Source organism: Cnephaeus nilssonii (genome assembly GCF_951640355.1).
Source record: "Cnephaeus nilssonii genome assembly, chromosome: 15".
Lineage (NCBI taxonomy): Eukaryota > Metazoa > Chordata > Mammalia > Chiroptera > Vespertilionidae > Cnephaeus > Cnephaeus nilssonii.
Genome location: NC_137086.1, coordinates 25,069,871 through 25,093,946, shown reverse-complemented (window position 1 = coordinate 25,093,946; position 24,076 = coordinate 25,069,871). Strand labels below are relative to the sequence as shown.

The window sequence follows — 24,076 nt, the reverse complement described above, 5'->3', positions numbered from 1 at the left end:
CATGAGGCCCCCTGCAGTCCAACCAGCACCAGCCTGGCCAGCACCTGTGTCCGGGGCTTAGTCGGAAGCCCTCGGGATTTCAGGAAGCTGCTGAGTGTCTGGTTCCCACCGTGCCAGGTTCACACTGTCCCTGCGGCCATCGCTCTCTGCCTCATCACGTTCCTGCCTTTTTAAACCCAAGCTCCATTAACTAAAGGTCATCCCGTAGCACGGAAATTAACAGTCTTCCTTGCGTTGCTTTCTAATCCCTGAATTCTGGAGGATTTTCAAAAGTTCAACTCCACGAAAGCTGGGTTTTTCTCCAGGAGTCTTGAGACTGCCCGCGGGAAGAGTGGCCACTTGTGCCGCTGAAGAGCTTCAACACCTTTCACCGAGCGTCCCTGCCTCCGCTGCCCCGCCCTCCCTCACACACAGGGCTCCCCCCGCCAGCGCCTGGCCCACGTGCACTGCCCACCTGCTGCAGGCTTACACTGTAGTGGCCGACTCCCAGGCCCCTCCACACTGCTGGCCCTCACGGGGTTGTACACCGACCGCAAGACCTTTTCTTGCCCGAGTCTCACGGCAGACCGCGGAAGCAGAGGAGGCAGGACAGATGCCAGTCTCTGGCAGGTGAGGAACGAAGGCGTGGGAAGCAGGAGCAGGCTGCTGGAGGGGCACAGGTGAAGAGGCAGGCATGCCTCACAAGGGGACAGCCCATGTGGAAAGGGGCCCACTGTACCCAGCGACACCCTCCCCTGTGCCAGGCTTCCTCCACCCCCGACACGGACCTGGCCCACCTCTTCCTTCACGAAGGCAGGCTCTGCAGCCTCCAAAGGCCTCGGCCACCTGGGACAGCCGGTGGGGAGGAGCTCGGTGGCAGACAGACCCCCCCCCCCCCCCCCCCCCGAGTATACAGACCTTGTTGGGCTGACGTCAGGGTGAAGGGGGTTTGATTTTTTTTTTTTTTTTTTTTTGCTGCAGTGATATTTATTGGATCGGTCATTTAATTAACTGCCGTGGCAACAGCCAGAGCCACGCAGCTTGTTCCCAGTGCAGGGAGCAGCTGGAGAAGCAGGACACAGTTTCCATTGAAGAGCAATGACATTTTTCAGTGATCCCTGACCGGTAATGGACTCAGTGACATTTCCTGCTGATCCGTGGGTTTCTGCGCTCCGGGGTTTCCTCTGTGGGGAATGGTATTGACTTATCTGCGGAGCCGTGGTCGCTCCAGAGCTGTGGGGAGGTGGGTGTCCCACCCCACCTTTTTAAAAGACGGACTTATTTTCCCTGCCTAAGACACAGGGATCGTCCCCTCACCGTTCCGGAGGTCAGAGCTCCCATGTTACTTCCAGTTACTCTTTCAGCCTTGTAGGGCTGGCTCAGATCAAGCTGGGGCTCCTCATGGTTGTGGAGGTGAGGGGCTCAGGGTGGCTCAGAGACAAGAACCTGTCACTGCTTCGCCACCCCATGACCCCAGTGTGCAGACATCACAGGGGATGGGGTGCTCTGGCCCCCAAAAGCTCCCCAGTGGGCCTCTCTGCCGTGATCAAGGAACAGAAGACCCTGAGGAGGCCTCTGGGGCTGAGACTCACTTTCCTTCTTGGCTCAGACCTCAAAGCGGTCTCCCTGCTGCTGGCCCCACGGCCCCAGCCCCTGAGGCCCCAGAAGTGGCCCTGTGGTGTCTGGATGGGGGAGCTCTGTTGGGAGGCTGCTGCCCCTTTAGAAGGCTCCTGCCTGCAGAAGCGGGGACACAACTGACAAAGAGGGGCACAGTTACCTTACAGATTGACCAACAGCACAGTCTGTATCGAGACTTCTCGACTTTTTTGGGTTTAGGGTCCCTCTGAGGGTCTGAGGAAAGCCATGTCCCAAGTGCAAACCTTAGAGTTCAGGTCCAGGTGTTCATGGAGGCCCAGAAGTCCACCCAGGGGCCTCCCAGGGGAGCCGCCAACTTCACAGCAAGGACCACCTCCCCCACCTACCCAGGAAGACCCTCAGTGAGTGAAGCGTCCTGGGGAAGAACTGGACACCTGAGGTTGGAGGAAAGGGGTGGGTGGACAGTGCACCCACTGCCAGTAAGGGAGGGAGGACTGGGGAGAAGCTGCTTCCTCACCCAGTCAGAGCCGGGGAGGAGGGAGAGCTGGCAGGAGGTGGAGGCCCTCCCCTGGGTTGGCTGGGAGGAGCTGAGGGAGAGCCAGAGGGCCCCCCCCCCCCACTTCCTGGACACACCCCACTCCTGCTGTGCCTCAAGCAGGTTTTCAAAAGTGGACTCCCCACATTAGTCCAGGGGAGGTGATTCTGCCAGCAGGAAGCATTCGGTCTAGGAGTTAGGAAGAGACGGCGTGCAGTAGGATGCCAGGTGCTGGGCCCGGGGCCCGAGGAGGGGCATGAGTCCCCTTTCCGTGTTTCCATCAGGACAGCTCTGCTCCCATCTCTTCACCGTCTGGCATCTGTGGCCACCCCGCCCCCCAGCCAGTGGTGCCCCCAGGGAACTCACTTGAAGTTCTCGGGGTACTCCGTGATGGCCATGTTGATGACGTCCAGCGCGAGCTGGTAGTGTTTCTGGGCGGAGAAGAGGAGAGCCAGCAGGTGGAGCGCATTGGCATCATCCCTGCACAATTTCAGGGCCTCCTGCAGCTGCTCCATGGCGCTGGAGATCTGCCAGAGAGAACCGCCAGCTCAGTGACCTTCCCCGGGGCCCACACCTCCCTCCAGGACTTTGGTGCCAGGCACCAGCCATCGAGGGGACACGAGACTCAATTGAGACTATGGGCACTGAGGGGCAGGGCTGGTGCTCTGATGAGAAAACACCTCCCCCCCCCACCCCCCCACCCCCCCGCCCCGCTTAATCACATGGCAAGAGGGATCTGTGGCCCCAAGTCAGGCCCAGGAAGCCTCTGCTGTCCCCACTTGGAAGTAGGAGGAGCAGATGTGTGGAGCAGCAAAAAGATCCGTAGACACTGGGAAGCATTTCCTAAGCTGGAGTGGGGGTCATTAAGGACCACCAGGCCACCAGTCTTTACCTAGAGGTAGCCAAGCCCTCTTCTCTGGACCGGTCCATGCAGTGACAGGGGCCGACAAATAAATGCCCCTCCTACTCAGAGGCTCACAGTGGCAAGAGCATGGGGTCAGATGGGGGCAGGATTCCAGCTCTGCCATGTTCCAGCGGGTGCCTTAGGGCAAGGGGCTTCACCTCTCTGAGCTGTAGTTCTTATGCTGCAAAATGAGAACAGCCAGAGCCATTACAGTGGCTGAGGGGACGTGGACAAATATTGTGCAGAGGACCACGCATGTGTGAAAAAGTGTTTCCTTCTTCAAGCCCTCGAAGCCAGGCCGCTAGCCAGGCAGCTAAGGACCAGGTAAGATTCCTCCTTCTAGTCCTGAGGGGCGTGTGGCCTCATGCTCTCAGGTCTGGCACTTAGACCAACCACTGCGACTTTATCCACCTTCTCCCAAGAGCCTTGTAAGTCTTTTTTAGAAAGCCTGGCTTCTTATCCAACCTCAGACACCGATCCCCCTATGCTCCCTGGGGGGCCTTGGGTCCCAGGGTATCTGGCCCCTGCCTGGTCTCCACCTGGCCTCTGTGCAGACTGTGGGCGGTGCCGGACTCCGAGAGTTCCCATGAGGACCTTCCTTTGTGGAAAGGTCGAGGAAAGGCAAGGAGGAAGCTGAGGCCAATGTGGCTGCCAGCTTGGCTTGCCCGTGCCTCCCCGAGGCTGCTCCTACCCTGGTGATTCTCCAGAGTGGACCCCATCATGCTGTGCTGGAGCCACACCCACAGCCTTCACTGCTCGGGCAGCAATACATGCTCTGGGCAGAATAGGCCAGTGGGCCTGAGACCCAGGCAGGCCAGGGGCCAGCTTAGAGTCCATTTAGGGGTCCTTGACCCACTGATGCTACCAAGATCTGGGGTCCCCAAGAACACTGGGTGCCAGGCTCCACTGGGCTGGCCCAGCCATCTCTCTGAGACAATAGCTGCCATTCATCAGAGGTGGCTGAATAATTAAAGAGATCAAAAAACACATCACCCAAGGTTTATCACAAGTTTGATGGCAAGAAAAGCACCGGTTCTTTGACAGAGAGCTGAAGATAGTGGTCCCAGGCATCTCGCTGCCCGTGCTCCAGGGAGCACCAGACTGATGCTCCTGGAGAGAGTGGCAGGGAGGTGCCAAGGGCCTCGTCCAGGGGTATGTGGGGCCTTGTCCACTGGCCTGGAGGCTGGTCTTCCTGTCTGTGTCAACTCCTGGCCTCTGGTCTCATCTCCAGTTGCTTCTCTGAACTGTTTCCCTGGGCTTGTCAGGTGGCTGTTTGCTTTCCCTCAACCCTGCCTTGGCCTGGCTTCTCCCCTCCCTGCGCCCTGACTCCTATTGCTAGGACCCTTCTCTTTCTGTGTGCTACCTATTCCTGATGCCCCTGTCGGCCCACCTGGGTCAGGGGCTGTACCACCTTCTCTGACTTGATCCTTACTAGGTCCCTCTGAGGTGGATTTGAAGATGCTCCTGTCACAGGCAAGGAAATAGAGGCTCAGAGAGGTCAAGTCACTTGCAAAGGGTCACACAGCTGGTAAAAGCAGTGGTGCCAGGAAAAGATCAGCAGCCCCCAGAGACCTGGGGGTTAGGAACCCACCTGTCGGACGAGGGCCAGCTGCAGGGAGACATAGAGGATGACCTGGGGGTCGCCAGGTGCCAGCTGCTGAGCTCTGTGTGTGGAAAGGGAGCACCAAGTCAATCGCCAAGGGTTGAGCAACCAGTGTCTGACACAGGCCTCCAGCATGCCACGTGTGCCCCGTCTACACCAGGGGGTCTGCTCGGAAGGGTGCCTAGCCGGGAGGTGATGGCTTGGGCAGAAAGCCATGGTAGGGGCAGCTGTTGGCCTGGCTGGGGCCCTGTGGTGGTCTTGTACAGAGCCTGGAGCCTGCCCTCTCCACGTAGGACAGAAGGAAACACCTTCCTGAGGGTGGAGGCGCTGGGAACGGCCTCTCTGGGCAAGAAGCCTCAGGAGTGTAGAGGCGGCAGAGAAAGGAAGAAAATGACCCCCTATCCTGGGCGCCCAGGATGGGACTCTCCGATCTCCCTGGGTTCGGGAACAACCTGCCCAGAAGGGAGTTAGGTGTGTACATATCCCAAGGAAGCTGGCACAAGGTCCGTACCCAGAAGCTTCCACATCAGCGCTAGGGGGGTCAGGGATCAGACACACAGGGCTCTGAGGAAGGAGTGGGGGGAGGTCAGGGGCCAAGGTTGTGTGGAGACAGGAGCTCAGCAAGGATGGGTCTGAGGGAGGGAAGGCTGCTGCTGGGGGAGGGTCTTCTCTGCCTCCCCTCCCCACGTCCCCACCCCCACATTCCTGACCCCGTGGCTGCCAGGAAATCTCTGGAGGACTATGGATGGGGAGTCCTCATAGCCACTGAATTTTTGAGCTCCTGTTACAGGTAAGGCACTGTGCATGGTGCTTTTCCTGCTTTATTGCAGGTAGTCATCACAACAATAATGGGTTATTATTCCCATTTTAGAACCCTGAGCTCAGGAGGGCTGAGGCTCAGCCTGGGGGAGAGGGGGTGGTCCACCAGTGTTGAAAGGCCCCACCGCCCACCCAACCCCAAAGGCCTGTCTCTGTTTCATGTGTGAGCTTTCAGTGCCTCGGTTTCCTGGCCAATAAAATGGGGACAGAAACCTTTGCTCTGTCTACACCAGAGGGTCCACTGAGATCAAACATGTGCACTGGCACCTGTGCCCTGTGCACTTCGGGCCCCCTTACCTCTCCAGCGTCTGCAGTGCTTTCCGGTGCAACTCATCCTGCCTGCATTTCAGAGTCGCTGCAGGAGACAGGATGGAGACAGCCATGAGGGGGTGCTGAGGGTGCGACCAGCCCTGCCCCACCCCAGGGCACACACGCTCTGCAGGGAGAGGCCCCATCGGGCCCTGTCTGGCAAATGCTGGCACTCCAACAGCCTCCACTGATGCCACCCACTGCCCTGGTTACTGGGGGAGGGTGTGAGGTGTCCACCTGACCCCAGCCCCTGGCATGGTTCTTGGCACACCAGGCCCTTCCACCCCACTGCCTTCTTTGTCACCTGTGCCAACCTGACCCTCCCAAAGGCCCGAGCTTGGAGAAAGAGGTTCCCACTTCCATCCTGGCCACATGCCTCCTTGGGCTTCCTTATCCATGAGGCTGCTGCTTCTTTTTTAGCCATTTTAGCACATTTTAAGTGTACAGTTCAGTGGCATTAAGGACATTCACAATGTGTGTAACCACCACCACCATCCATCTCCAGATCTTTTTAATTATTCCTAACAGAAAGTCTACACACACTGAACACTAACTCCCCCCCAACCCCCCATAACCTCTATTATACTTTCAGGGGCTGATTCCTATCCCAGTTTTAGTCTCGGGGAGTCCATCGCTCCCTTCCTCTCAAGCTGCAAGAATACAGAAGTAGGTGGCTGCCTGGTCCATGGGGACACACAGCTGAGCTGCCAGGTTTGGAGAGTGAATGCTAGGATCTGAGTGGCAGCAGTGAAACCCCTCTGCCAAGTACAAGTATTTATTAAACACCTGCTGTATACCCAGCTCTACACCATACATGGAGGGAGATTCAAAAGACCCCAGAAGATTATAGCAGTGCTGAGGTTAAAGGTGAACTAGAATGAACTAGAATGTGGGATCACGGCTGGCAGCCCACTACAGCTGCCAGCACCACCAAGGGTCCCAGAGGCAGAGTTGGCACGAGTTCTGCCAGGAGCTGGGGCTGGGCCTTGAAGGGTGGGAAAATCTGGTTGATGAAGAAGGCATCTCTGAGAGGTGTGAAGTGTGGACAAGAGTGAAAATGGGATTGAGGTGTGTGTGTGTGTGTGTGTGTGTGTGTGTGTGCGCGCGCGTGCGCGCGCGCACGCACATGTATCCCAAAAGAGTCAATGGGGATATAATGGGAGGTGGAACAAGAGGCCATTAGGAGGCCTGAGTCACCCCAAGAAGAGGCTCCGAGTCCTGGCACTCACCGTCGGTGGCCTGCAGGCTGTAGGTGAGGCCCAGCGCCAGGTAGGCCTTGGAGAGGAACTCCCCAGCTTCCTCCCCACGGTCGATCACCATCATGGCAAAGCACTCCGCCTCCTCCAGCTGCAAAGAGGAGAGGCAAAGGTCACCGGGAGGGCTTTGCTGGCCTTGGCATGCAAGCCACTCACAGTCACCAGCCCCGATCACTCAGAACTGTCATTCCTTGTGTGTGAGCAGCACAACTAGAGAGGCCAGGTGGCTTGTCCGAGGCCACACAGCGGGAGTGGGAGGATCTAAGCTGTTACCTCTAAAGTGACTCCCTGGACCTCTCCACCCACCCAGGGGCCTGTGCTCAAGGGCACTACCTCGCTCAGAGAAAGCGTCCCTCGTCCCAGGGCCCTGTGCCTCCCATCACTTGCTCTGCTGAGAGCATGGACCCAGGCCCAGGCCAGTCTGTGCCAGTTCCTTTCTTCATCTTGCCTCTGTAGGTACCTGTGTTTGTCCCTGCTCAGCAGAAGGAAGCCAGGGCAGGGGGAACAGGCAGGGGTCTGGGCTGGGCCTGGGGGCCACTGCCCACCCCGCAGAGTGGTCAGGTTGCCACTTCTGCTGCGCCCGTGAGCTCGCTCCCCGACACAGAGAATTCAAACCTTTCAGGGGACAAAGGCCTGGGGTGGTTTTTGTCCGGTTCCAGTTGGAAAGGGACCAATTGGCACAGGTCATGTGTGCATGTACCATCATATACAACATGTGACACAGAGAGGGGCATGCACAAGGCAGGCCTCCAGAGCCTCTGGGCCACCCACGTGGTCAGGCCAGTTAGGGAGGAAGGGGGCAGCCAGGGGCCTCGGCCATGTCCACTCCCAGCCCACAGGCCTCCAAGAAATGCCCCCTTCCTCCTTTCAGGCCCAGGAATGCCATCTGCCCACAAGCCTGGTGTGGCAGTGTACCCAAGTGCGTGTCACCAGGAACAAAGATGGGTTCTACCCCATAGCAAAGGGGCTTAACAGATCATAGCCAAAGCCCACTGCCACCCCACGGTCCCTGTGTGGGGTGTCTTCCCCCAGGAGAGGCCCACGAGGTCAGCCAACCAGGGAGCAGAGGCAAACCTAAGTCGGCTTCTGGCGCCCAAGCCAGTGTGCCCCGCCCCGCTCCTGTCCCTGCCAGGCCCAACCCCACTCCCTGGGGAGAGGGGCAGCTCTGCATCTGGTAGCCTGACCACCTGGCCATGCGGACTCTCTCCCTGGAGTGCGGAGCTGAGATGCTGAGACAGAGGCCATCAGCGTGGAGAAGCGAGTTGAGCCGAGTCCACCGTTTGGGCACAGCGGTGGCGAACCACGTGCAGGGAAAAGGCTGATGGAGCAGAGGACCCAGTCAGTGGACAGAGAGGGGGAAAATAAGACCCGCGTACAAGGGAACCTGAGAGGGTGAGCTGAGAGCCCAGATAGAAATGACTGAGGAGGGCTGAATCCCTCTGTGGCCCAACCACCATCCCTGACAAATGCTGACCAGGGTAGCCCTCCAGTGCCCTCGTGGTAGAGCTCAAGGTGCTGGCTCGGGCAATGGGCCACCTCCATCCAGGATGGTAGGCTGGTTTTTAAAAAAACACAGGAGTCTGGCCAGCGTGGCTCAGTGGTTAAGCATCAACCTATGAACCAGGAGGTCACGGTTCGATTCCCGGTCATGGCACATGCCTGGGTTGTGGGCTCAAACCCCAGTGTGCTGTGTGCAGGAGGCAGCCAATCAATGATTCTCTCTCATCACTGATGTTTCTATCTCTCTCTCCCTCTCCCTTCCTTTCTAAAATCAATAAAAATAAAAATAAATTAAACATAAAAAACAAGGGAGTCAGGGAGCTGGGCCTCTGACACCATCAGACCCTAGGAGTTGGGGTTCACGGGGAGGCAGCAGCTCAGGAAACTCCACGGCTGCTGGCTGCCCAGCCCCAACTGGCAGGTGGGCCTACAGATGGAGATGCTGAGCTCTGTCTGCTGGAGTCAGAACCAGGTTGCAAGAAGAGCACTGGAGGACAAGTCCCCGACCCCGGCTCTGACCCTGGCTCGGCACCTGACAGCCACGGGGCCTTGAGAAAGTCATTTAGTTTCTGGGCCCCAAAGGTCCTCATCCGCAAAATGCAGAGCTGCAACCCCCACTGTAACTCCTCCTCCCTACAAACCACACTCTGTGCTGGGCCCAGCTGGGGGTGCCCAATGACAAGGGGGCAGGCTGCCTGGTGAACCTGCATGGGATTCTGTGAGCCACACAAAGCAGGGCAAGACCCCACGGAACAAGGTGGCTCTTAATTAAGGTTACACTGTGTGGGCCTTGCTTGGGACTATGGCAGCTTCAAGAGAGAGGCAATCGTGTGGCTGGGGTCTCACGGCAGGGAGAGGGGAGGCAGCAGGCATCATGGGAAGGGTTAGGGAGCAAAGAGCACCTTTCCTCCTTCCTAATATCCCCGTTGCTGATCGACTCATCTCACACACTGTCTTTAGGCCTCATTATGCCTCATGCAAAAGGAACAGGCTTATTTTTATAAACCACCAAGTACAAGTTATAAAAAGAATCCAGAAACCCACTGCACTCCATGTGTAAACACTTCCCATGCCCATGTCCTTACACTCGGCCAACGCCAGCTTCTACCGCCTGCAACCCACGTAGCAAGGGTGCGGGGAACAAGGCTCAGCGATGTCTGGCAAACAGGGAAAATTACTCTCCAGTTCAGACACATACTGTGGATGAAAAGAGCTCACCAGCCTTTAGCTTTAAAAACATACACCCTTAGCTTGTCCACTTGTGGTCCACTCTGACCCCCAGGCCAGTAGCCTTCCTTCACCAGTACTTGCCAGTCTTAGTCACATAGTTTAACATGATCTCTAAGCATGGTGTCAGCATGTATCTCAAATCAAACTCACAAGGCTTCCATGTGCCATTTTCCTATACGGCCAACACTACTTTGATTTCTGTTACCAGAAACCAAGCAGCCTTTACATGCGGAGCCAATGCAGTGATTATGAAGGAAAAGAAATGTTATCAGTCTATTAAGTATGACATTATACAATATGATAAACAACCCCCAAATATATATGTATTTTAAATATAAAAATATATTAAAAACCAATATATATTTAAAGGAAAAAATATATATAAATAATGCCCAATTCTAAGACAAGAGTGGGATTCCTAAATCCCTTGAAATGTGGCCTTTCCATCTTTGTCCTCAAGTACTATAATCCAACCTAAGATCCGAGTCAGCTTCAGACCCAGGAAGAGCTCTCCACGCAGAAAGCAGGGCAGCCTAGTAGCTAAGAACACAAACTCTGGGGCCACACTTGCTGGGCTCAAATCCCGGTTTGGCTACTCACTAACGGCGACCTTGGGCACAGCACTTCACCCTGCTGTGCCTCAGTTCCTTCTTCTGTGAAACAGGGATAACAACTGTCTGCTTCATCGAGTTTCTGAGAGGACTGGATGAGATGAAGTCATGGGGGATGCTCAGAGCAGTGCTTGAATAAATGTAAACTATCATTATTAGTTGTAATTTTATATTTACAATTAGTTCAACCTTCCAGAAATGTTTTAAATCTCAGCCTGATAGATGTAGCCAGTGCCATCTGAGCAGATCCTCCCCTATAGCTACGTGACCTCGGTGACCAATTAGGAAGTGGCATCAAAGACCCTCCTGAATCCAGGGAGGGGACATGCCTGCCCGCCCTCTGTCTCCGGCCTGACCCTCAGTCACAGAAAAGGAGTGACTCTACACAGGACAAGCTGGGTCTCCACAGCCCTGGGAGGCCACTGACCCCGGCCCATGGTCCAGGACGCACAGACATGTAACCATTAATATACTCTTTGTCACAGCACTCGCCCCAACCGTGGTTAATACACTCGGATATTTCCTATCCTATTCCATAACAGTCTATTTCAACTACTTTTTAAAGAGTTCTATTTCACAACCCACTAATGGGTGTCAACCTGGGTTGTGAAAACAAATAGTTGATTGAGCTTCCCAGCCTCTGCCCATCTAGCCATTTTCTCCCCACCCAGGACCTCACTGGTCCTTTCCAACCTCCCAATGCTTCTTTCTGTGGCCTTAAAAGCAACAGCGGGTAGCTCTGTAGTGGTGGCTCCTGCTTCTGCACGATTCGCTCAGGTTACAGCACTGGGCCCTCCTTGCTCATCAACATACTTCTAGGGTGAGGGGTTTTCAAAGTTACTTTCAACTGTTCCCCTCCCAACGATACACTGCTTTTAATACATCCTTTACCTACGGCAGCCATGTCACTGCACAAAACCCAGGAGTGATCCTCGCCCTGGCCCTGGCCCTGGCCCTGGCCCTCGCCCTCCACAATTCTAGAGTGAATCAGAGCTCACCTGACCCTTCCCGGTACTGCAGCCACCTGATGGGATGGTGTTTCACAGTCGAAGGTTCTGAGGCACAGGGAACTTAGGGGACCACCCAGCGTTAGTAAGTGGTGGAACTGAGTTTCCGACCCAGGTCTCCTGATCTACATCTGGCTCTCCCTGAGCTGCCTGATCCACTGCTGTCCTCTGTGGCTCTTCCTTTTTCTCCTCCCTGACCCTTGGGGAAAGGATGCACTCAAGGATATGGGCTGATCCTTGGCTTTTGCCTCCCAGAAGTAAGAAAAGTGACTGGACAAGTTCCTGCATCTCTCCAGTGTCCTAATTTGGTCGCCACACAAGACGGGCATCAGCTGCACGCCCTGCTCACGCTCAGGCTGCCTTCCGCCTCCAGGGCTGCCTAAGAGGTTGTCCCCTGGAATCTTCACTGCCTCCTCCCTTCCTGGGAACGAGAGAGAGGTCACTTCTGAGCCTGCAGCGCTTGTTTAAACTGCACCGGGGTTTCTCCTGAGGCCCGTCCCACAGGCCCAGGAGCTGTTGTTATCTGCTCGACTGAAAAGCCTGAAAATGCACTTGCATCTTCCTCTTCCCCGGAGGAGCAGGCACGCTTCCTAATTCCCACAAGCCAATGGCAGGAGAGCTGCCTCCTCCACACTGAATCCATCTTCCTGGCTCTGCCCACCCCTGGATCTGAAAAGTGAAGGCACAACCAAAAAGCACATCCCTTCTGAGAGCCTCTATGTTGAAGAGGCTGGCACAGGGATAGCTGCCATTGACCAGGCACCCGCAATGTGCTGAGCGGAGACACTGCTCAGCTCCGGGGTTTCCAGGTTACAGATGAGGCACGGCGGGGGCACATTACTCCCCTGAAGTCACACAGCACCAAGTGGGTAGGCAGGAATTTGAGCCCTGCCCTCTCTGCCTCCAAAGCCTGCACTCTTTCTACCGCCCCACAGTCCCCTCAGGGGAAGTGGCCCCGAGACGGCACCCCAGACCCTTGCAAAGAGGAGCATGGCCTGCTTTTCTGTTTCACAACATCCTCTCCTTCTCTTTGTGTGTGTGACACACAGCACACATACATACCCCATCTCCTGTCCTCCTAGAAAAGTCAACTTTTTCAATTGCATGACTTTCAAATAATTGTGTTTGAAGGGATATTAAAAAATATTTACACCTCCCCTTTCTCCTGTCCCAAATCACTGAGTGGGGACCCTGGTGAGATGCTGGCTGTGCCAGAGCGGGAGGTTGCCACACACAGCTGTCACCTAGGGGAGCTCCAGGCTAAGGAATCCCACCTGATTCCATAGTTTCCCCAGCTGCTTCCACCCCCTTCCCGCCCTGCAAACCCCACATCAACCAGCACGTGACCATCCCTCTGCCTGGTCCCCTCCCTACCCGCCCTGAGACCCGGCCCCAGCCTGGGCCATCCCACACTGGCTCCGGGCATAGGGACAGGACATGGGGACAGCAGGTGCTCCGCCTCTGGGCACATGGCCACCCAGGCCGGTTTCATCCAGCACAACTCGTTTTTCCAATGTCCCAGTTTCAGCCTCCCTTCCTGCAACCTGGGCCAAACTGTCCACCCGGAGATTTCTGTCCCCTGCTAACAGGGCTTGGCTGCACAATGGCTGGGCCTGCTGGGGGCTGATGTGAGCCAGAATGGCTGCGAAGAAAGCGGACAAGGTGATGTCAGAAACCTTTCAGGATCCATGCTGTGTCCCGAGTACCAGCACCCCCCTGGGTGCCCAGTCAGACCCACTCTTCCTGCTCGCAGCCTTGATAACCGAGAGTGCTGCTGGCCTCCTTGAGAACAGGCGGCTCTTGGCTGCCAACAGCCAGTTTCTGTTCTCGCCCAGCACAACCCAGGAGCCAGGGAGCACCCCTGAACCAGATGCCGACCTCCCACACCCGTCCCTCCCGGCCAGCTGGGGCAGGCGTCATTCCATCAGATGGCAGTGAACACCTCGTAGGTGCAGGGTTCTGTGTGGGGGAGGGGGCTCAGGGCGCAAGTCACGGAAGGTGACGAAGCTCCCTGTCTAATCGGGAAGAGAAGGACCATATAAGGCAGAATTGGGTGCCACGTGTTTGTGCTCATCAGCAAGTACGATTCATCCAATAAGCACCAGGCATCCACTCTGGGCTGGGGTTTCAAGAAGGAAGAGAGACAGTTGCTTCCCTCAAGAAACACTGATGAGCCCCAGCCGGTTTGGCTCAGTGGATAAGAGTGTTGGCCTGCGGACTGAAGGGTCCCAGGTTCGATTCTGGTCAAGGACACATGCCCGCGTTGCAGGCTCAATCCCCCAGCAGGGGGCAGGCAGGAAGCAGCCGATCAATGATTCTCTCTCATCATTGATGTTTCTACTTCTCTCTCCCTCTCCCTTCCTCTCTGAAATCAATAAAAATATATTGAAAGAAAAAAAAAAAGTAACACTAATGACTGCAATGTGATGTGCTACGTGTCCAAGGCAGGTATAAGCGAGGCTTTAGGGAGCCACAGAGGTGAGGTTTCGATCAGGGAAGGCCACCAGGAGACCCCCCACCCCGCAGGCCTCCAACAGGACCCACTCTAGCCTGTACCCAATTTAAACCCAGGCTCAAACCAGCCCCCTAACCCAAATACCCTCTCAGCTGAGGTTAAACAACTCCCCTCCTCCCCGATTCTGGTGACAAGTCTGCATGTTTTTCCTTTTGGGCTTTTCTATTTATGTTGTCATTGATGCCTTTGCTCCTAACTCATCTGATTTCAATTTGGACTGATTTGATCCTAATTTTATTACCATGTAATCTGAATGCACATAATTACTGTAATTATGCTGCTGAGGGAAACAGTTCCTCCACGGCGGGAAGACCTAAATTTAGGACTTCCTGGCAAGGGCGGCTGTTGGCTGGGTGGACCCACAGCCACCTCAGAGCTGGCAGCCTTGGGGAGCACAGATGCCCTCCCCCGTCCCACCTCAGCGAGGTGGATATTTTGGGCTTCATCCTAGTGATGGAGCGGAGGCCCCTCTCAGGAGCCGGGGAATACACAGGACTGTGAGCTAGGGGTTGGCGAGCCCACCCTCTCTGTTTTCCAGCTCATACCACTTCCCTCTGTTGCGTTGCTCGGCCTGGGGGGGTCTCCTTTCTGCCAGCACCCACAACCCAAGGCTGCTCTACCTCTAGGGTGCAAGATGCCTGTAGTCTCCCTGAAAAGACTTGGTTTCCCTGCGAATCAAGGGGTGAGGGCACGCGAGCTGTGACGGGAGGGCCTGCCGCTGGCCTGTGTGGCTGCCTCCCAGACCTCCAGGCCTAGTCCCAGACCTCCTCCTGCTGCTGGAAGCCTCCCTGGCCCATCCAGCTCCCTCCATGTTTTTTCATTATATCAACGTCACATACACAGCAAGACGGGCATGTCCCCGTCTCATCCTCCCGCAGGAGGCCGCCAGGACCTGGGCCCTGCCCACCCTGCTCCGACAGCTCACTTACCCAGTGCAGGGTCCCGATGCAGACTTTGGCGGCCATCAGGGGCACGGTGGGGTCCGAGGGCCGCAGCTTCACACACTCCCGTAGCAGCGACACAGCGTAGGCCGACTGCAGAGAAAGAGCAGGCGTCGCCATCACGCGCAGCCCTGGGTGGCAACAGACTGGGCACCTTGTGCACAATGGGGGGCGTTCCCAAATTGCCAGCCCTGTCTCTGCAGCCCTTTCCTCTCAAGAGCCAGGAGGTGGGCCCAGTAGGAGCCCAGGCAGTGTGGGCAGGCAAGTCCCTCCTAGGCCTCAGTTTCCACATCTGGAGAATGGAAGCTGTGATCCTTACCCAGAAGTGATATGACAACAGCTAAGGTGGCAACAGATGGAAGCTCTTTAAAAAGAATTCAGATGTGAACCATACAAATTTAAGAGGTAGAAAGGGGCTGTCTCAAACTTCTGAGTTCAACACTCCTGGGTTAGCAATGATGAGATCAGGCCAAAACCACATGGGACTTGGAGGCAGGGCCGGTGGTAGGGAGTCGGGTGGAAGTATAAAGGCTGGCAGACTAGGAGGAGCGAAGCCAAGGTGGCAGAGCCAGGGAGAACCTCCAGACAGGGATATGGGGATGCCCCAAGGCTCTAGGGACTCAGTTAGACTGGACCTGCTGAGGATGGCCACGGGTGGACGGAGGCCCAAGCGGGGAGCATCCCGGGCGAGGCAGGGACATAACTAATCACAGTAACGAGAAGAGCACCAGCAACACTTATCTAGATCTCACTATGGACCAAGCATTGCTGTAAGTACGAGGGCCAACTCTGGCCCTCTGCCTGCTTTTGTAAATAAAGTTTTATTGGAACTCAGCCACATCCATTCATGTATGTATTGTCTGTGGCTGCTTTCACGATGCAAAGGCAGAATTGATGTTGTCATTGATGCTCCCACAGAAACTGTTTGGCCTGAAAAGTCAAAACTGTCTATTCGCTGACCCTTTATAGAAAGTCTGAGCTTTTCTCAGCCCAGATGTGACTTCCCGGGCTCCGGGCTCCGGGCTCAGGCGTATTAGGCCAATTCCAGGTGTCCCAGCCAACAGCCTGTTCTGCCCAGGACTGTGGGAAGGGGAAGAGGCCATGGCTCTTGGCTACCAGGAAGGCTGGAGAGAGAAGACCACTGTCCCCCACTGCTCTCTCAGGAAACAAGAGGACCACCCACAAGAAGGTGCTGGCAGATGGCAGCCTTTGGCAGGCTGAGGATGCACAGGGTGCCCTGTGTGGGCTGGAGCAAGAGGGTCCTTGAAGGGCTTGACAGAGCTGCCAGGCCCTCCACCTCTCCCGAGACCCTCCCCTGTGAGCTATTCCCAGCACCTGCACCACCGCCCCTCTGGCCACACACCCCAGCAAGCTTCGAGGCCTTTCCTTGGCTTCCTTCCCTGGCTGCTGACCTGTGCATCCTTGAAATACAGGGTTCTCTAACCCTGACCTCCACATCCACATTCTCCCCCACACAGACCACAAAACGCTGCTATTTAAGGAGCCATCTGAGGACTCTGCAGTCAGAGCAGCCGGCACTTTTTTTTTTTTTTGTCATACTGGTTACCTAGCAACGCAGCCAATGTGACTGCTGAGGAGACCAAAAGAGAGAGCAACCTACATCATGCCATGGAACTCACTTTCTTCTTGAGGCTGCAGTGCCAGGTACCTATCTGCCCGCCTCACCTCCTGGGAGACCTTCCGGGCACAATCACAGGTACAGAACCTTGATTTCCACCTTAGGGTCTTAGAAAAGGTGAGATCTGGCCAACCAGGCCCTCCGACCTGTGGGAGGTGGAGGGTGTACTTCTAGACCAATCTCCTGCCGCATGGGTGGGTGTAACCCAGCAGGAGGGGCCTCGTGTGAGAAGCTCACCAATCACCTCGTGCCCATCCGTAAGCCCATGCTCGTGTGCGCCTTGCTCCTGTGAAGGAGCCGGGCTGGGTACCAGCTCCGGGGGCCTGGAACGAGCCAGGCTGCATCAGAGCCCCTCTGAGCCTGGTCTTCTCAGTGAGGAGGTGAAGGCCCCACACCGTCCAGGCTAACACGCACCTTCTCTGAGACTGGGGGCCTCCGGGAGCAAACAGAAATTAAAGCTAACTTTGTGGGCGGTGCTTTCTCCTGAGGAGGGGTCCCAGCTTTCCTTAGCATCTCAAAGGGGTCCATGACTCACAGAAGGCGAGAACCCATGTGGCCCTGGCTCTCCTAGTCCACGCTCACTATTCCAGAGCTGGAGGCATTTTCTCGGCTCCCTGGAGGCAGGAAGCTGTCACATGCCCTGTGCACTGTCTGCCCAGGCTCCATGGAAGCCCCAGCCCCCACTCCTCCCTCCTCATCTCTGTTCTAAACTCTCCTTGAGCCCTGACAAGACGCTGCTGGGCACAGAGCTGGGGTACATCATGACATGTTCAGGGTGCTCTGTGGGGTGGCCAATGTGATGGGGGTATGGGGAGAGGCTTGGGAAGACAAATGCCTGGCAGGGCAGGGGCAGGGAAGGCTCCCACTTGATTCTTGGCTGGACTTCCCACCTGCTAGGCTACAGCACCTGCTCTCCCTCCCTCTCCCTGCCAGGACCCAGCCTGTACGCCCTCCATTTGTGACGGAGGCGCTGGCAATCTCGGACGGTGCAGGGCTAGAAATGGCAGGTGGCACGGACGGGCAGGCGGGGGCAGAGGGGGCGAGGAATTCCCTCAGCCCCACGAAAGGGCCCTGGGTGTTTACAGCTCTTGGAATGATCTGCGAGCTCATGCCACCTTGTTTCCTGCCTTCGAAGCACCCTCAGTTCCAACAGCCCCGGTACCCAGCCCCGGGAAGCTTTCCCTATCATGTCGCTACTTAAAATAGGGGCTTATGTAAGTGTGATTCTCATCGGAGGGAAAACGAGGGGTGCTGGAGCAGGGCTTGGAGGGCAGAGAGCAAATGCAGCCCGTCCTCCCGGGATGTGGTCAGCTCCAGGTTCACGAGCAGGCTTGCTGGGACCCCCCCCCCCCCCCCCCCCCCGCCGCCTGACTCAGGCAGTCTTCCCGTCAATTCACCGTGGAAGTGCCCCACCCTCAGAGAAGAGCAGCCATAGACTCACACGTGCACATGGGCTTCACACGGGGTCTGTGTGTGGCCCTCCCATGCCCCCACCCTCCTGGAGATGAAAATCAGCCGCCTGACAAACATTTCTGGGCCCTGCGTGCCATCCCCACCCCTGGGAGGGACCAGAGGAGAGCAGGGCTCCCTGAGGGTGATGCACCACCCCAGGCCGCGGCCTTACCTTTCCACACGCCACCATGGAGAGGGCCACTTGGTACCAAAGGTGAAATTCTCCACATGCAAACTTCATGGCTCGCTCCAGGCACTGGGGAGAGGGAGCGGGTCAGCACTTCTCGGCCAGGACACACCAAACCCATCCCGCCCTCCAGGGTCATCACCGCCCAAGGCCCTGGCCCAGGAGACCGCAGGAGGCCTGCCTGGCTCCAGTCAGAAGACCCCAGGGGTTTCCCGTCCATGGGAAACCCGGGCCCTCGGTGCCCACCCCCACGGCAGGTGAGTGGTCTCACAGGGTGATGGTGAAAAGCAAATGAAAGGAGATTTGCAAAAGTGCTTTCGAAATGTAGACAGCCGATAAAATAACCACAGCTGACAGTTAACACTGCGCACGGCGCTGTTCTCAGCTTTTTACAGGGATCAGCTCAGTTACTCCTGCCAACAGCCCTGGGAGGGGGGTTGTCGAATTACCCCCAATTCTCAGGTGAGGAAGCTGAGGCTCGAATGACTCGCCAGAGGCACAGGCCTGTAAGTGGCAGAGCAGGCTGGCTGCAAAGCCCACGGACAGAATGCCGCCCAAATGGAAAAGCTCCTCTTCATCCCGCCGACAAAATCGACTGCTCCCCGGCCGGGCCAGTCCTGGGCAGCCCAGACCAGGGACTGCCTTGCTGAGACCCGACGGTCTCCAATCGACGTGGTTCCAGGGACTAGAGGCAGAAGCCGCCCGTATATGATTCATCGCGTGGCCATGATCAGGTGGTGTGGGGTCAGGTGAGGGGCACAGGACCAGACGGCACGCACCTTGAGAGCTCAGGGGCCTGGTTCGCATGCCGGCTCGACATGCACACCCTGCACCTTCTTGGCCAACCACCACCTCTCTGGGTCTCGCCGACCTCGTGATAAACTTGAGAGAACACCACTTGTCCTTCCCACGTTAAAGAGGGGACCATCCCAGAAAGCACCTGGCTCGGTGCCTGGTGTGAGCAGGGGCTTGGCAGGTGTCAGTCCCTCCTTTCAGGAGCCCTCGGAACCGCGAGGAAAGAGAATCTACTGCCAAGAGGCCCACTGAGATAGGGCCCCACAGCCACCTTGATCTCAGCGTGGACTTAAGAGCTCAAAACTGTGTGTGCCACGTGCATTGTGGGCAGGGGGCAGGAAAGAGGGGCAGCTCAGTACCCCTGGCCCCCCCTACCCCAAAGAGGCACCACCCCCTGGGCACAGCCCAGAGCATTGCCCCAGCAGGGTTTGTCCAACAGAATGGGGGAGGGGTCCATCTACCCAGCTCAGAACCCTGTCAGGAGAGGAAGTCACAAAACACCGGTGTCACCCCGGCCAGCGTGGCTCAGGTGGTTGGAGCGCCATCCTGTACACCGAAAGGTTGCGGGTTCAATCTCTGGTCAGAGTGTGTACGGGAGGTAACCGATTGATGTTTCCCTCCTTCCCTCTCTCTCTCTCTCTCTCCTTTCCCCTCTCTCTAAAATCAATAAAACATATCTGCAGTGAGGATTAAACAAACAAACGAACAAACAAAAACACCAGTATCGTCTCTGGGGGAAACTGAGGGGTGCATAACTTTCCTCTTGTGCTTCTCTACACAGTGCCATGTGCTACTTTCAAAAGAAAACCACGTGACATCAGTAAAAGCAAAACAGCCTGCTGGGAAGGGCACTGGAAAGGCAGAGTCCCAAGCCTGGCCTCCCAGGAACGAAGCTGCACCCCGGTGGAGGCAGGGGAGGGACTGTGGAGGAGGACCACTGGTGGCTCCATCGCATTTTCTCCGTCCCCACCCCACTCCTGGGAGGGAGGAGCTGGCCGTACCTCCGAGAGCATGACGTACTGCCCCCTCCTGCCCAGCGTGATGCTCAGGAGGTCGTAGATGGCCGCCGCATTCCTCAGGCTCACGGCCCGGTCCTCCTCCTGCTCTGGCGCCCGGCTCAGCACCACATCCCGAGTAGCCTGTCGGGGGACATGGTTTTGGGAAAGAGTGAGAACAGGAAATATGCAGATGCCTGTCCCAATAGAGCCCCTGTTCCCCAGGCCCAGGGACCCAGGCCAGGCAGGTGGCCACAGTCCCAGAAACAGCCAGATCCTTCCTCACTCCCACATAGGCCCTCTCCAAAGAGAGAAAACTCCACTCCCTGCCCAGGCTGGGGTGAGGGAGCAGTTCTGAAGGCTCAAGCTCCGGTAGTCAATGTTTTATTCTGAAAAATCTCAAACCACCGGCGGTGTGGCTCAGTGGTTGAGTGTCACCCTACGAACCAGGAGGTCATGGTTCAATTCCCAGTCAGGGCACATGCCCAGGTTGTGGGCTCGACCCCAGTGGCAGATGTGCAGGAAACAGCTGATCAATGATTCTCTCTCATCATTGATGTTTCCCTCCCTCCCTCCCTCCCTCCCTCCCTCCCTCCCTTCCTCCCTCTCTCTTCCTCTCTGAAATAAAAAAAATTTTTTTTTAAAATAAAAGAAAAATCTCAAACAGGAAAGTTGCAAGAATAATACCATAACAGTGAACCCAATTGTTAACATTTACCACATTTGCAGTGTTTCTCTATACTCCATCCTATCTAATAAAAGAGTAATATGCAAATTGACCATCACACCAAGACAAAATATGGCCGCCCCCATGTGGTCAAAGATGGCTGCCCCCATGTGGACACAAGATGGCCGCCACAAGATGGCCTGCAGGGGAGGGCAGTTGTGGGAAGTTAGGGGTGACCAGGCCAGCAGAGCAGGGCAGTTGGGGGGGACCCAGGCCTGCAGGGGAGGGCAGTTGGGGGGGGACCCAGGCCTGCAGGGGAGGGCAGTTGGGGGGACCAGGCCTGCAGGGGAGGGCAGTTGGGGAGGACCAGGCCTGTAGGGGAGGGCAGTTGGGGGGGAGGACCAGGCCTTCAGGGTAGGGAAGTTGGGGGGGACCAGGCCTGCAGGGGAGGGCAGTTGGGGGGGACCAGGCCTGTAGGGGAGGGCAGTTGGGGGGGACCAGGCCTGCAGGGGAGGGCCGTTGAGGGGGGACCAGGCCTGCAGGGGAGGGCAGTTGGGAGCCAGCCACTGGGATCGGGCCTAAATGGGCGGTTGGACATCCCTCAAGGGGTCCCAGATTGGAGAGGGTGCAGGCTGGGCCCCCCCACCCCACCCCCATGCACAAATTTCATGCACCGGGCCTCTAGTAATAACAGTAAAGATAGTAAGTTATGAGAATATGACCCTTTACCCCTAAAACACAAGACATTCTTTTTATAACCACAACAGAAATGCCAAATTCAGGGAATGTAGCACTGATATTACTATCATCTAATAATAGTTCATATCCCGATTCTGCCATCCATCCCATCGATAACATTCCTAGTCATTTACTTTTCTCACTCCCAGATCCAATCCAGGGCCTGCCCTGCACTCGGTGCCACGTCTCCTTAGTACTTTCACCTGGACAAGCCCCCCAGCCTTCCTCTGTCTTTCGGACGCTGGCATTTTTGAGGAGTTAGACCGGTTGTTTCGCAGAAGAGTTCTGTGTGCTTGTAACTGTTCACTCATAGAAACAGCTTCAGGGAATCCATGGAATGGTCCCAATCAGGGGGGTGGCTCTGCTGCGTGACTCGCGGAAGGCAGGCTGTGGGCCTCAGCGCCCCCTTCTCTGACTCTGTAGATCTCCCAAGTCCCTCTGATAAGGACCCCCCATACTTCCTTCCCATCACCCACAGGTCTGTCCTTGACCCCCTCCAACCATGGAACTCTCTGTTCCTCCCCAAAACCTCTCCCCCAACCTTGAGGCCTCTGTGCTAGCATCCAGCCTTCAGGAGTTCATAGCTCAGAGCTGTCTGGTGGCTGCTGGGAGAGCAGGGCCCCAGCCTGAAGGGGGAGCACTCTCACCAAGCCTGAAATCTTACCACCCGGAATCCCAGACCCCCTTGTTCTGTGGGCTGTGGCATGCGGCCCCAGTGCCCTTACACCCAAACCCTGGAGACAGCACTCAGAATAGCTGAGCAGAAGTGACAGGGGTTTCCGAGCTGAGCAGCAGCAGGGGGTGGGAACAGGCTGGGGATGCTCTGGTGCCCCTGCATCTCCCAGCGCACACCCTGAGGGCTGAAGCTCCTAGCATCCTGCCCTTTCCTGCATCTTCTCCCCTCTGCCCAAGGGGCCTCTTCCCAGCTTCCCCTCCCTCCATACAAGGGTCAGAACCTCCTCCATGTGTTGGGACTCACCCTCCTCTACTTCCCCACACGGGACCTTGGACCTTCCTGACAAAGTAAAAGGGAACTGCGGGCCCTTAAAAGCCAGATCCTGTAGATCAGCTCCATCACATCCCGCGGGTCAGCTCCATCACATCCCGCGGGTCAGCTCCATCACATCCCGCGGGTCAGCTCCATCACATCCCGCGGGTCAGCTCCATCACAGCTGGTCCTCACATCCTCCCCCTGGCCAGGACCACCCCCCTCCTCCAGGTCAGGGCAGAGGACCCCAAGTGCTGCAGAGGCAGAAGCCCGAGGATGGCTGGACTGTGGGCTGGATGTCCTGCTGTGCAGACCCAAAGTGTGTCCCCAGAGGCTTCACAGTGACTGTCAGACCCAAGGAAGGGACTCGCCCACAGGGGCATTTAAAGCAGCAGGACAGGCCAGTGTCCAGGGGTCCAACAATGCGCAAGGGCTGCCCATCGCCCCCATGGACATGGACCAGTCCTAGGAGAGGGCATGGGAGGCCAGGGGGTCCCCAGAAAGGCTGACACTGTGCCAGCTTGGTAAACAAGAACGGGCCAGGCACTCGAAAGGGTTCAGGGAGAGGCGTGGAGAGGCAGAGTGCCAGAGAAACCCCCTCCTTCCTGGTGAAATCCACCCACACAGGCACCAACAGGAAGAGAGATGAAATTTTAAGGAGATGCTTGGCAGGAGCTATTTCACTGAGCTGAGTAGGAACACAAACTCCAGAACTTGCTCTGTGCCTGGCCAGCTCCTCCCCGCTCCCCCACCTCCAGCCTTCACCTCCAGCGACTCCGCACCTCAGGCTGCCCGGGACGGGGCAGCTCCCACCAGGCCGCGTTGGGGTGGGGGTGTTAGGGAATGACAGGATGGGAGACACAGTCCCCTCCCTCAGCACAGTGCACGGGCGCATACCGAGTGGAATCGGAGTGAGAATTCTGGTGGGAGACAGAGGTCCTGACGGAGAGGGAGCAGGGCAGGCAGCCTGCAGGGTGGCTATTCCGTGGGGCGGGGAGGGGGGGATGGGAGGGGTGGGGGAGAAGCCTAAATAGACACATCTAAGAACTGGGGACCCGCCCATGCTGACCAGTCTCGTTCAGGGGCAAGTGAGCAGCAAGCTCTCAACAAAAGTCTCCGCTCTGATTGGTCTGTCCTTGAAGAGTAGCCCCTGCCAGAACCCAACTCCCACCCCTGCGGACTGCCCCAGGATAAAGTCTAGCCTCCTTGCTGTGGCCCCACCCAGACCCCAGCTCTCCAGTCCGCCCTGGGCCCCCACAGACACCCCCTTGCAGCTCCCTATCCTCACCATGGCCCGTCATTGTTCCCTCTGTCAACTTGGGTGCCTGCAAGCTCCTCACAACTCAAAGCTGGTTTCTGCACGTATCTCGCCAGGCGATACCTCACCCTCCCCTAGCACTGGGCACACTGCAACCCTCACACCCGTCCAGCTGGTTCACCAGTTCCTGGGGCCGGGACGTGTCTCCAGACTCCCAGCCCCAGTACAGGCTCACACAAAGCACGTGTAGGAGTGACATTTGAGAGATTTCTGGGCCTGGTGTCCACCCTCGACCTTGACCTTTAAGAGAACAGTGTCTCCTAAGGTGGACCGGGTGGGAGAGGGTGGATTTTTAGCACTTGGAAGGAATTAGGTCATAAGAAGAGGAATGGGAGAGAGGGTTGCAGCAGCATCCCTGGGCCGAGGGATGGGGTGGGGGGGGGGGGGGGGGCTGCCCAACAGGCTGACAGCAGGGAAGGCACTTTCTCAGGGGTCCTCAGGACTTGGAGCCTGTGCCAAGAGGGAAGCGTGGTTCCCCAAAGGCAAGCCAAA

General features: G+C 56.9%; 1 protein-coding gene across 3 annotated transcripts in view; it reads right to left on the bottom strand.

Annotated features, from left to right (window-relative positions):
• TTC7A (tetratricopeptide repeat domain 7A) overlaps positions 1-24,076 on the bottom strand; it is a 106,150-nt gene that overhangs the window by 34,173 nt on the left and 47,901 nt on the right. For all 3 annotated transcript variants that reach the window (XM_079791691.1, XM_079791692.1, XM_079791693.1), the window contains exons 9-15: positions 19,880-20,017; positions 18,069-18,152; positions 14,794-14,898; positions 6,975-7,092; positions 5,734-5,791; positions 4,606-4,678; positions 2,477-2,637 (exon numbers count right to left, since the gene is read on the bottom strand). In XM_079791691.1, coding sequence (XP_079647817.1) covers positions 2,477-2,637; positions 4,606-4,678; positions 5,734-5,791; positions 6,975-7,092; positions 14,794-14,898; positions 18,069-18,152; positions 19,880-20,017 — 737 coding nt within the window. The remainder of the gene's footprint in view (positions 1-2,476; positions 2,638-4,605; positions 4,679-5,733; positions 5,792-6,974; positions 7,093-14,793; positions 14,899-18,068; positions 18,153-19,879; positions 20,018-24,076) is intronic.